General features: G+C 47.3%; 1 protein-coding gene across 1 annotated transcript; it reads left to right on the forward strand.

The window, feature by feature from the left end:
• Positions 1 to 1736: 1736 nt before the first annotated feature.
• On the forward strand, positions 1737 to 11179 carry DPCR1 (diffuse panbronchiolitis critical region 1). Its single transcript, XM_012804643.1, has 3 exons — positions 1737 to 1815; positions 7538 to 10491; positions 11033 to 11179. The coding sequence occupies exons 1-3, from the start codon at positions 1737 to 1739 to the stop codon at positions 11177 to 11179; spliced, it is 3180 nt and encodes a 1059-aa protein (XP_012660097.1).
• The last annotated feature ends 1740 nt before the right edge of the window (positions 11180 to 12919 follow it).

Raw genomic sequence — 12919 nt, forward strand, 5'->3', positions numbered from 1 at the left:
TGTGGAAATTGTCTTGCACATTGTAGAATGTTTATTTAGCAGGGTCTCTGGCCTCTACCCTGTACATACCAGTAGAACCTCTCAAGTTATGACAAGAATGTCTCCAGTGTCCCTGGAGCAAAATTACTCCTCCCTATAGAGAACCACTGTCCTAGAGGTCTGGGTCCCTGAGGAAAGGGTAGGGCAGGGGATTAGTGGAAAGGGGATTGTCAGTCACCACTGAGTCTAGATGGAGTTGCAGGGGAAGGCTGTCTCTGCCTCAGTTTCCCCATTCTGCAGGATGCATTGGCTGGGAAGTAGCCTGCCCGGGTCTGAGTAGTCAGTCTTTGGCCTGACTCCATGGAGCTTCATTAATCTCCCATTAGTCACATTAATGAGCAGTTGACCTCCTCTCCCCTTCCCACCTATCCCAGCCCTGCCTAGGAGTTAGGGAGGAGTCACTCCAAGTAATGAGAGGAACCAATGTGTCCAGTTCTCTACTCCCCTCAAGGGCCCCATTGCCTGGTGTTCTGGCCTCCTGTCTTCAGGTCCTGGCCCCTCCACTCACTCTGATGCCCGCTTCCCTTGGAAAGGCATCAGCCAGCCCTGGCTTCCCCTCCATCCAGGAGAGTAAATGTTTACTGTTTGCCTACTTTGTGCCAGGCACTGTCCCAGTGGCTGACAACACAGCAGTGTTTGAGAAAAAGACCCTGCCCACAGGGTGCTCACTTCCTGTTGGGATCCTGTTGGGGGAGATGCATAGTGAGCAAACAAGTGAATGCTACAGAGGGGTGATGAGTCCTCTCTCCTAGAGAACTAGGAAGTCTGTCCTCCACTTCTCTGCCCCCACGCACTGTGCTGGGAAGAAAAGTGACGGTCTCTGAGCTAATGCTTGCTCTAGGCAGGGAATGAGGAGGAAGGCAGAGGGCAGCTCCCAGGAGATGCTTGTGTTTCTGTATAGGTGCTGATGGGGCTCTGAGGCAGAGAGACATTCACTGGGCTGAGGTGGGAGGGGAGGGGGTAAAGCAAAAGGAGAAGCCCCTGTACCCTAGCATCTGCCAAAGACCTCGGCCTCAGTCTCTCTGGGTGGCCTGACCATCTGTGTCACTGGGGTCCTGTCTGTCTTGTCTCTGTCACTGCCTCCACTGCCCCTACTGTTCCCCATCTTGTTGTGTCACCTCTGGACATCACAGAGCACCTGTCCCTGCAGCAGCAGGTCATGTGAGGCTTTCCCTTCTTTGCTCTTTCACCTGCTCCTCATGGACAGCTCCACCCAGGGTGGAAAGAGTGGCCATGTGTGAGTAAGGGGTGTGGAGAGGCTGGGCTGACAGAGAGAGGCAGGACGGTGTGCAAGAAGCTGGAGATGGATCAGAATGAGACCTCCTCCCAGACCTCCCACCCACCTGCCCCTAGCCCAAGCTCAGTCCTTTTAGAAACTAGCCATCCACTCCCCAGAGCACTGGAGGCCACCCCTACCCCAGCCTCTTCCTTCTGCTGGGGCTGGGTCAGGACTCTGCCCCATCCTGGTTCCTTTTCCCTGCCCCCAGATCCTACCCCTTCGGCAGGCACCCAGGTACCCCATGACGCAGAGGCAGCTGCGGTCTCCCGTTATCAGCGCACCTCTGTGAGACAGGGTGGATACATTTGTTTAAGGTTTAGTCTTGAGGAGCCCCAGCCCCCATGACGTCAAGCCTGGCTCCATATAAGGTGAGGGGTCCCCAGCCCACAGCCCCTAAGCAGCTGCCCAGCTCCACGACATGAAGCTGGCCCACAGTCTCAGCTCCACATTTGGCCTCCAGTGTTGCCTCCTTTTCCTTCTAGCTTCTTGGGAGGCAGGTAAGGTGTCCTAAGGGGTGAAGGGATCATCATTGCACAGGGGAGAGAAGACAAAGAAGTCTTGTTTCTTAGTATTCTCACAGTAAATGAATGAAGGGGGGCGCACAGGGCTGCTGCCTACAGTCATCTAGAGTGTTCACTGCTCAATTGTGCTGGCTAGGGGCATAGAGGAGATGAAATCCAGCCTGTGCTCTGCTCCTTAAGACATGGCCCTCAGGGCTGCACTCACCCAGAGGGGGTTCCTTTAAGTTTGCATAAAGATGCAAACTGTCAGCCTGGTATGGAGCTTGACACTCACCAGGCACCTGCCCTGTGCAGGGAATTCACAGATGCTCATGACAATTTGCCTCATTCCATCTCTGCAACATCCCTGAGATAGTTAATAACATCTCATTTTATAGTCATGAGGAGTGGAGACTCAGAGAGGTTAGGGGCTTGCCCCCCATCACACAGCTAGAGGGAGGTAAGCAAGGGCTCCACCCATGTCATCTGCTGCCCTGGTGCCAGGGTAGGGGGCAAGCTCCTCTCCTGAGAGCCCTGTTTTGTGCAGACCTAGGCTCTAGTCCCCACTGGCATTTAACTTGTCTGGCCCTGCACACCACCTGTAGAATGGGGAAGGCTGTGCGGCCAACACCACTAGTGAATGCTTACTGAGCATTATGTGGCATTAAATGTGGTTCCAGGCACATCATCCGCGTTTACCAACTCTGCAGGTGTGTGCCAAAGCTTCTGTTCCTGTCTTACAGTCGGGAAAACATCCTGGGCTCAGATGAGAAAATGAATATGGAAAAGTGTGGTGAACAAAACAGACCTGAAAGATAATAGGAAAGTGCTAAATTAGTTCACTTAGTTGACAAAGAGTGTGACTGAACCCAGGGAGCAGAGATGCCAAACACGGGAGCAGTTTGGAGGGTCCTCACAAGGTACAGGCAAATAGCATGTTCAGAGAGACTCAGCATACTGGATGGAGTCACCCACGGTGGCGCATTTGCCACCCAAACCAGGGCTGGGAAAGTGAGTCTGGAATGCTCAGGGCAGCATTTGGGTCAGGACAGGCAGCCCTTTCTCCTTCCAATAGTGCCTGACTGGGGGTGATGATATTGGAGGCCAGTCCTCCCGCCCTGGGCTCAGGGGCACGTTGAGGAGGGGCAAAAAGGGGGGAAAGGGGACAGCTGGATAGTGGCAGGGATAGGGGCAGGGGCTGAGGAATCTTTGAGCTGCCTCTGCAGTGTGTCCGGTCGGTACCCTGATTTGATGCCCTTCCCCCTACGTTGAGGGTCTGGGGACGCAGGCCCCACCTCCCTCCTCCCTCCTCCCACCTCCGTCCTCCCATCTCGCCCGCCTTCCGCTCCGGTCTCCTCCCAGTTGATCTGCCTCCTACCCTCTACCCTTCGGTCTCGCTGCCTCTCCGGGAAGAGGAACCTGTAGGGGGCGGAAGAGAGCGAGTCATGAATCAGCTCCACACACTTTGGCTCCAAGAGAGATTGTCTTTGGAGCAAAGGGTAGGCGTGGGCCAGACCCCAGATTCAATTTCCCGCATAGGACGGGGCGATTCCTCTGGGGATTGATCCCGCGGGGCTGCGCGCTTGTAGCTAGGCCCCGGAGGAAGGGAGCGGCTGGGGAGCGGAGAGGAGCTGGTCGCTTGGATTGTGCATGTGTTGCTTAGCAGGATGTCTTCTTTTTCAAACAAATGGACAGCAGATGGAAGAGACCTTTGGAACTGTATATAGTTTGATGTTGTGGGATTTGTTTTCACTCTTTTGTCCAGGTTAAGCAGCCACCTACAGTGCCTTGTGCTAAAGTCAGATTTTCCTCTTTGCACCCCCTGCCTATACTTCAGTGACCAAAACAGTTCTCTTCAGACCATTATTGTGTAAGCGAAATGAGTATCTTATGGTGAAATCAAGTTGCTGCCAACAGTACATCTACCGGAAAGAAGAGATGGTCATCTCCTCCTGAAGGTTTAGTCACTGCTTTGCCTCACAGCTCAGCTCAGGATTAAGGAATCCTCATCTGGAATTCTAAGATCTGTTATCTCAGTCTAGTTGTTGACTGTGATCTTATAGTTAAATGAAACCAATTGCTAGAATTGGTGAGACAGAGGCCTTTTTTCCTTTTTCCTCCATCCCTCATCCCTCCCTTCCTCTGTTCTTTCCTTTCTCTCCTCTTTCTTTGTTTTTTTCCCCTGGAAATCCCTTTATCTTCTATTTTTTTTTTTTTTGTAGAGACATAGTCTCATTATGTTGCCAGGCTGGTCTTGAACTCCTGCCCTCAAATAATCTTCCTGCCTGGGCCTCCCTGAAGTGCTGGGATTATAGGCCTGAGCTACCGTGCCCCACCAAGAGGTCTTCCTTTAACATCTTTTTGTCTCAGGAGCTCAGTTACTTAATATAGCAGAAGTTACCCTTGGTCTTCTGGCCTGTGGAAGTCATAATTGTTTTTTTTCTGTTTTTTACTTAATATGTATAATGAAAGGTTGTTTGCTTCTTAAAAGTTTTCATCAGTCTTAAAGTATTCCTTTATTAATCTAGTCAGTAAATATTTATGAAATGCCTCCTATGGGCTGGACATTCTTCCAGGCCAGAGATATAGCAATGAACAAAACAAATAAAAATTCCTGCCATTGTAGAAACTAAACTACATTTAGTGTATATTAGAAAGTGATGAATGTGCTGTTGCTATAACACAGCAGGGGAAGTGGCCTAGGAGCATAGGGGCTGCCGTTTTGAAGAAGCTGATCAAGGCAGGAGGGCAAGGCTGCGGCTCAGGTCTCCCTCCTACCGGGAGAACAGGGAGAATGAGATTGTTTCAGACTACACTTCAGATTCACTAACATTTTAAAAAGTCTTCTATGCTCCAGAGCCTCCTATGCTCCAGACTTCCTTTAGTTCTCATATTAAGCTGGTGCAGTTGGCATCGTAGTTCTGTGCATTTGAGGACATGAGACTTCAGAGTATCCAAGCGACCTCAGCAAGGATGCAAAGCTGGTGAGGGATGAAGCCTGGGCTCCAACTCTGTTCTCTGATTCTTCAAGGCCAGTGGAATTTGCCACTATGCGCTCCTGCCTGGTCATTTATTCACTCAGTGAATACTTATTCATCCCTTATCATGCTTAATGGCATCTATGGATGTGAAAAGTCTTGACTTTGCTGATGATTATACTTAACCTCTTCGAATCTCTTTTCCCAATCTATAAAACATTAAGACCAGAACTCTCGCTTTATAGGTTTGTGGCAAAGATTAAACAAATATATGAACATCATCCTTCAGAGGGTCCACAAATGTCAGGGTCTGGCTGTGTAGTGTACTCTTTTTTTATTATAATTATTTTTATTTTTGTGAGACAGAATGTCTCTCTGTTGCTCCAACTAGGGCACAGTGGTGCCATCACAGCTCACTGCACTCTAAAATTTCTCAAGTGCTATTGCTACCTTCAACTCCCAAGTAGCTGGGGCTACAGGCATGTGCCACCACATTTGGCTAAGATTTTTTTATTTTTGTAGAGACAGGGTCTTGCTGTTGCTCAGGTTGGTTTCGAACATCTGAGCTCAAGTGGTCCTTCTGCCTTGACCTCACAAGTGCTAGGATTACAGGAATGAGCCAGCAAGCTCAGCTGTGGTCTTAACCAGTAAGAGTCTGGGCCTGTGAGCCCAGAATGTGTGCTTAAATTCTTTTTTTTTTTTTTTTTGAGACGGAGCCTCAAGCTATCCCCCTGGGTAGAGTGCCATGGCATCACAGCTCACAGCAACCTCCAACTCCTGGGCTCAAGCGAGTCTCCTGCCTCCACCTCCCAAGTAGCTGGAACTACAGGCGCCCGCCACAACGCCTGGCCATTTTTTGGTTGCAGCCATCATTGTTGTTTGGTGGGCCCGGGTGGGGGATTCGAACCCGCCACCTTAGGTGTATGTGGCTGGCGCCCTAGCCGCTTGAGCCACAGGCGCCGAGCCTGTGTGTTTAAATTCTGTCTCAACCTCTTACTTGCTGGGTATCCTTGAGAATGCTATTTAACTACTCTGAACTTTGTTTCCTCATCTATAAGTTTGGGAGAATAGTAAATAGTTCTCGACCTCAAAGGGTTCTTGTGAAAAGTGAATGAGTTAATATATGTCTCTATTTGTATGCTCTGCCTGTCTCATAGAAAGTGCTCAAGAAAGCTTGGTTGCTGCCATTACTGTGGGACTGTGTACAAGTCACTTTTCCTCCATAAAAGTCCAATTTCTCAAATATAAAACAGAGAAGGTTGACAGAGTTTAAGGAGTCCTATGGGGAGGTGAGAGATCAACCACCATAGAAGAGAATCCAAAAAGAGAATGTGAGGCAACAGGCAAGCAGAAGGTGCCTGATAAATAGGTGTTGTCAGCATCGTTGCCAAGGGCATCAGAGTGTGGAATGGGCATGGTGGAGTAAGGACCTGATAATTCAGCCCCCCTCTCTCCCCCAGCCTTGATTTCCTTCAGAGACTTGGGTTTCTCTATTACCCTCACCCGCTACTTGTCCCACCCATGTTTCTTTCAAGGACTGAATTCCGCAGCCCCAGATTGTCCTTGTCAGCAGGAGGTGGGTGGATTGTGGTTTCCTGTGACTGGGGGTGGATGCAGGTTCTGGGTGCCGCCTTGGGCCAACAGAGACTGGAAATCTCAGTTATGTAACAACACTATCTCTTTCACTCTCTGGTGATCTCTTGGCTTTCACCAAGCTTCTCTGGGCTGGTATCAGCGACATCTCCTCTGTCCCCATCCGGTTGTTTTCCATTGAATTAAGACCCGTATCTGTCCTTTGATAGGGGTGTTTTCCCTCACACCCTGTCCTTAAACACAGTCAGTTCCTCCCAGAATCCAGCTGTCTCCTTCACTCCTGTCAGGACCTCCAAGCAAGTATCTTTTCCTTTTGAGACTGCCCCCTTTATCTATCCCCAGATGGCTTTAAGTGTGTGAAGAGGGGGACCTTGCTGGGGGACCACAAGGGATGAGTCATCTGATCCAGGCCCCTCATCCAGAGCAAGCTTCATTGCTAAATGAAAGTTTCCCATCTCTCTCTTCTACCCATTCTTCATTTGTCTTCTTACATGTCTCTCACCAACACCATAGATTTCCCTGATAATCCTTATGGGAAATTCTGCAAGAGGCCTCACCTCAGTTTCTTGCATGGTTGCATTTGGGATGGAGCTAGAAAATGGAAAGATGGAGATTCTAATGTTTATTCCCTTTCCCCTCAGTTCTGCCATGGAAAGGTGATTCCGTTGCATAAATCTATAAACCTAGAAGAGTACCAGCAGAGAGAAATACCAGTCACTACCTGTTCCCCAAGCCTTATCATTCAGTAGTCATGGCAGGGAATGGAGGTTGGCAGGTACACAAACAACAGTAATATTGAATTGAAGGTAACAGGAAAGAGTTATTAATAAAGACTTTTTGAGCACTGAGATGAAGCTAGATCTTATCTGCTTGGAGGGATCAGAAAAGATGCCCTGAATCCAGAATTCCCTGAGATGGAAGTTGAATAGTAGATGTGGAAAGGGGGTGAGCTGGTAAGCTTGCTGAAGGCACATCCTGAATGACAGCACAGAGCCTGGAGGTGAGACTAGAATTAGATACCATTATACTTAGAGGAGACTGGCTAGGGAAACATATCGGAGATAAAAGAGACTCCTAGGGAAGGAGATAGGCAGGGAGTCAGGGAAAAACATGGAGAAAGTTTCTTATTTGCCTATCTCCCTCTGCAGGTGCTACTACATTTCAAGAATGGCAAGAAGCTGGTAAATCTCCAACATCTGATCATTCATTCCCCCTCACTTTCAGTCCTGTTTATGGTTCTCCCTCTGTCCACATTGTTCTGCATTCAGGACAAAGACTTCCAGACCTCCCTAAATCTACAGAAACTCAGAAGCTAAAACACCACTGCAACTCCACACATCATTCTAAGCCAATGCACAAACCTAAAGACAACTCCAAAGTTACAGACCAGAAAAGATCTACAGTTGATCATGAAGCTCCTTCCACATCTAAACAAAACTCCAGCAATCAAGGAAAAGAACCAATTATCCGGAATGAGCGCTCTGTCAATTCTGTTGACTTCACTACTACACATAAAGAATCCTCTGATAAAAAGCATCTAACCCCAGATCCTAAGAGAAAAACTTGTAGGTCCACAACAAGAGACTCAAATAAAACTACAAGACCTTTGGAAAAGACCACCATTACTTTAGGAAATAAAACTAACACCTCACATGAGACTACACTTCCTTTCCACACCTCAGACAATTCAGGAAGTAATAAAACCCCAACATCTTCCTCAGAAAAAAACACAGCAGCCACAAAAACAACATACAAGGCCATAAGAACCCCACAGAAGTCAGAAAAACCTGACGATTATAGAACTACAGTTGCCTCAGACACACTCCAGATAAAAACTACAAAATACATTAAAGACACCATGTCAGCTAGTGAGAAGACTACAAGAACTTCTGCAAAGTCTACAGAACATGGAGAAGAGACCACATTAGTCAATAAGAAGACCACACCATTCCCAGTAAAGCCCACACAACATGAGAAGAAGACCACATCATCCAATGAGAAGACTATGCCATCTCCAGGAAATCCTATGCAACATGAGGAGAAGACCACATTATCCAATGAGAAGACCACACCATCCCCAGGAAAGCCTACACAACATGGAGAGAAGACCACATCATCCAATGAGAAGACCACACCATCCCCAGGAAAGTCTACACAACATGGAGAGAAGACCTCATCAGTCAATAAGAAGACTACACTATCCACAGTAAAGACTACACAACATGAAGAGATCATATCGGCCCATGAAAAGTCTACACCACCCTCAGCAAACCCTACAGAACATGGAAAAAGGACCACATCATCCAATGAGAAGTCCATGCCATCCTCAGGAAAGCCCACACAACATGAGGAGAATACCACATCAGTCTATGAAAAGACCACACCACCCTCAGTAAACCCTATAGAACATGAAAAAAAGACCACATCACCCAATGGGAAGTCTACACCATCCCCAGTAAAGCCTACACAACATGAGGAGAAAACCACACTACACTCAGCAAAGCTTACACAACATGAGGAGAAAACCACACTACATTCAGCAAACCCTACACAACATGGAGATAAGACCACATCATTCAGTGAGAAGCCCATACTATCCCCAGGGAAGCCCACACAACATGAGGAGACCACATCAGCCAATGAGAAGACCATACCACCCTCAGGAAACCCCACAGAACATGGAGAAAAGACCACATTAGCTAATGAGAAGATCACACCATTCTCAGTAAAGCCCACACAACATGAGGAGAAAACCACATCAACCAATGAGAAGACCACACCACCTTCAGCAAACCCTATACAACATGGAGAAAAGAGCACCTCAGCCAATGAGAAGACCTCACCATTCCCAGTGAAGCCCACACTACATGTAGATAGGACCATATCAGCCAATAAGCAGACCATAGCACACTCACCAAAGCCTACACAACATGGAGAAAAGACCACATCAGCCAATGAGAAGATCATACAATCTCCAGTAACGCCTACACAACATGAGGAGAAGACCATATCAGCCAATGAAAAGACCACGCTACCCTCTCCAAATCCTACAGAGCATGGAGAAAAGACCACCTCAGTCAATGAGAAGACCACACCATCATCAGTAAAACCCACACAACATGGAGATGAGACCACATCAGCCAACGAGCAGACCACAGCACCCTCACCAAAGCCTACACGAGAGAAGACCACATCAGCCAACGAGAAGACCACATTAGCTAATAAGACCACATCACCCCCAGAAAATCCTACAGAACACAGAGATAAGACCATATCAGCTAATGAGAAGACCACACCCTCTGCAGTAAAGCCTACACCACATAAAGAGATCACATCAGCAAATGAGAAGACCACATCATTTTCAGCAAACCCTACACAACATGGAGATAAGACCACACTAGCCAATGAGAAGACCACACCATCCCCAGAAACACCCATGGAACACCCAGAAAAGTCAACATCAGCCAAGGGGATAACCATTAAAGCCTCAGCAAAGCCTACAGAACAGGAAGAAAAGACCACTATATCAGCCCATGAGAAGATGACACAAGTCCCAGAAAAGTCCACAGAACAATCAGGAAATATCCAATTAACCACAGAGAAAGCCACAAAAGCCCCAGAAAAGCCTACAGTACACCTAAAGAAGACTACATTAAGCCTATGGAAAACCACACCAGTCCTAACAAAGCCTACAGAAAACCTAGAAAAGACCACACTGGCTAGTGAGACCATACAAATCTCAGTAAAGTCTACAGACAACCAAGAAAAAACAGCAGCAGTCACAAAGACAATAAGACCTCCAGTCAAGGTTACAGGAGACAAATCCATCACTACTGCCTCCCCTTCTCTAAATAAGACTAAGGTTACCCATTTGGTGCCCATTGGTTCTTTTACAATCACTGCATCTAGAAAGGAGCTGAGTTCTATGATGTCAGAAGCCATAGGAAACAAGAATCATCAAAACCAGAATAAAGCTGGCTCACAAGCAGGTCTTCATCCTGGACAAATGGGGGAGAATGATTCATTTCCTGCATGGGCAATAGTTATTGTGATTCTGGTGGCTGTGATTCTCCTCCTGGTGTTCCTTGGCCTGATCTTCTTGGTAAGGAACAGGGGTGCCCCAAGGAAATATCTCCTCAACTCTTGTGGGATAGAGAATTGAAAAGACATGAGAGGAGGTGCAGGAAGACATGAGAGACATGACAGGAGGTCGGGGGAGAATGTCTCTCAATTTCAAGAGAATTGAGAGACATGACAGGAGGTGGGGGGAAGTGATAACAGAGGGGAAGTAGTGGTGAAAATCATGGAAAAGACAACAAATACATACGATGTAAAAAGTTGGAACTGAGGAGAAAGTTGTAGTTAAGAAAGGTTGTGAAAGAGAAAATTAAGGCAGTGGAGATAATGTCTGGGGTGTGAGAATAGAGGGTATAACCTGGAGGGTGAATTAGAGAATGAGTTTGGGAACTAGTATATTGGATCTGGGGCTGGAGGACCAAGGTTTGGATGGACTCCTGAGAAAGGAGCAATCCAAAGGTCCAGCATCAGGGAGAAGAGGATGAAAGGCCTGAGATGTGAGTGGCACAGCAGATGCTTCTCATTTCTCCTTTCTTATCATTTCTCCTTTCTTATCCCAATCACAGGTTTCTTACATGATGCGAACACGCCGTGCACTGACCCAGAACACCCAGGACAATGACCCAGAGGATGAGGGGGGCCCCAATTCCTACCCAGTCTACCTGATGGAGCAACAGACTCTTGGCATGGGCCAGATCCCTTCCCCACGATGATCATGGAGAAGGTGCCCAGCCCCAGCTCTTCCATGCTCTGGCTCTTTTTTATATGAGGAAACGGCATCCCAAGTTCTTTTTCCTGGACTCTGTGAAGGGCACAGAATACTGATAGCAGCATTAACCTTCCCTCTGTTCTTAATTGGAACTGGTTGAGGAATGAGGTGATAAGGAGGACCCAAGTTTAGGGGCTAGATGAGAATGTAGTAGGAATAATACAAGCAAGTGATGTCCAAGGAGAAGGCGTTTGATGGACATATGGGGTGGGGGCTCATGCAGGACATTGAGTCCTGGGAGGGGCAGGGCTAAGGGAAGGAAAAGAACCTTCCAAGGCAGGGTCCCAGACTGACTTGTGAGTGGGAGTTATGGGCACTAGGGAGACTGAGGACAGAGCCTCTGGGTTTCAGGACCAATCTGTATTATTTCCGTTCACTATTACCTAAGAGTTTATATACAAATAGGCTTGTGTCTGAGCTCCCAGGACCCTTGCCCTTCTTATTTTGTATGCTTGTTTAATGAAAAAATAGGCTCTAGGAAGAAAATTGAATTTATTTCCTTCTCTACCTTTTACATTCCCTGTAGAAAGGAACATTCTAGAAGCAATTATAGATAGCTCTCATCTACGTGGTGCCTCCCTCTTCTTCCTGAATCCCTTAGCTTTTCTAAACATCTTACCATGGGCATCCTGCTGGTTTGGCTGGCTGGGCTGTGGACAGGCACACAGGGAGGGGAGTTTTGTTTAACCTGCAGTCTCACCCACTGATCCCAGCCCTTCCCTGATGATATGCCCACTCAGCATTTATTTTCCTGTCTCTTTTATTAAAAGCCAGGTTGGCTTCATCTGTTAGAAGTCACTTGTCTTGTCTCCTGCCCACATCCTCTCTCCTCACAACTTCAACCCAGATTCCGGTTTACTTCCTGGTGGACCTTTCATCTGTGTGTGCTTTCTGATTTTCTCTTCTATGTCTCATGGACAGAGCGGAAAAGGAGAGTGGACAGATGCCAGATATTTTTCTTCTCTCTATTGGTCTTTTTATAATAAAGTGTAACATATTTATAAAGTAAGGACATCATAGTTATTGAACTTTCTGTTGGGAAAAAGTCCTGACAAGTGTTTCTGGCTCTGGCCATTACCTTATAGAAGATCCTGAGCAGGAGGGGCTGCAGCACAGGACTGCAGGTCTTTGGAGGCTCCAGGAATGTCTGGGTTTAGATAAGAGCTAGCCTCAATTCATGCTGGATTTATTTGCGTAGTGAGAAAATGAGGAGAAAATCTGTCCATTAATAAACAAATATTTTAAAGCACCCATTATATAGGCTTCTGGCAATATGAAGAAATGTAAGCCATAGTTCTCACTTGAAACACAAATACAGGAAAATTAAAATTAGGTAATTTGACAAAAGTTGTTACATGGTAGTATGATACAGAATAAAACAACAGTTTATTAACATCTGCCATGCTCCATATTTAGGTTAGGACACAAGCCCTGCCCCCAAACCATTCCATGCCCAAGTGTCAGTTCCAACAGAACCCTCTCACCATCCACACAGCCTTGGCTCTCACTCGACAGCCTGGTGGACTGGAAAGGCACCCCAGTGGGCTACTGACCTTCTAACCTTAACTCCATTCAGAATCACACAGAAGGGCCACAGGTCACTATATGCTGCTTTGGGCATCCCCATTTGCTGAAAGAATATCATGGTCACTAACCCCAACCCTGACACTATGTCACCGAACTG

Source organism: Otolemur garnettii, unplaced genomic scaffold, assembly GCF_000181295.1.
Source record: "Otolemur garnettii isolate 467f Iridium unplaced genomic scaffold, OtoGar3 scaffold00031, whole genome shotgun sequence".
Lineage (NCBI taxonomy): Eukaryota > Metazoa > Chordata > Mammalia > Primates > Galagidae > Otolemur > Otolemur garnettii.

Bases quoted from the DNA above. Each gene is read 5' to 3' on its own strand.
- DPCR1 (XM_012804643.1), top strand. From the start codon at position 1,737: ATGAAGCTGGCCCACAGTCTCAGCTCCACATTTGGCCTCCAGTGTTGC. The intron at 1,816-7,537 runs GTAAGGTGTCCT...CTCCCTCTGCAG, and splicing joins TCTAGCTTCTTGGGAGGCAG to GTGCTACTACATTTCAAGAA. The intron at 10,492-11,032 runs GTAAGGAACAGG...TCCCAATCACAG, and splicing joins TCCTTGGCCTGATCTTCTTG to GTTTCTTACATGATGCGAAC.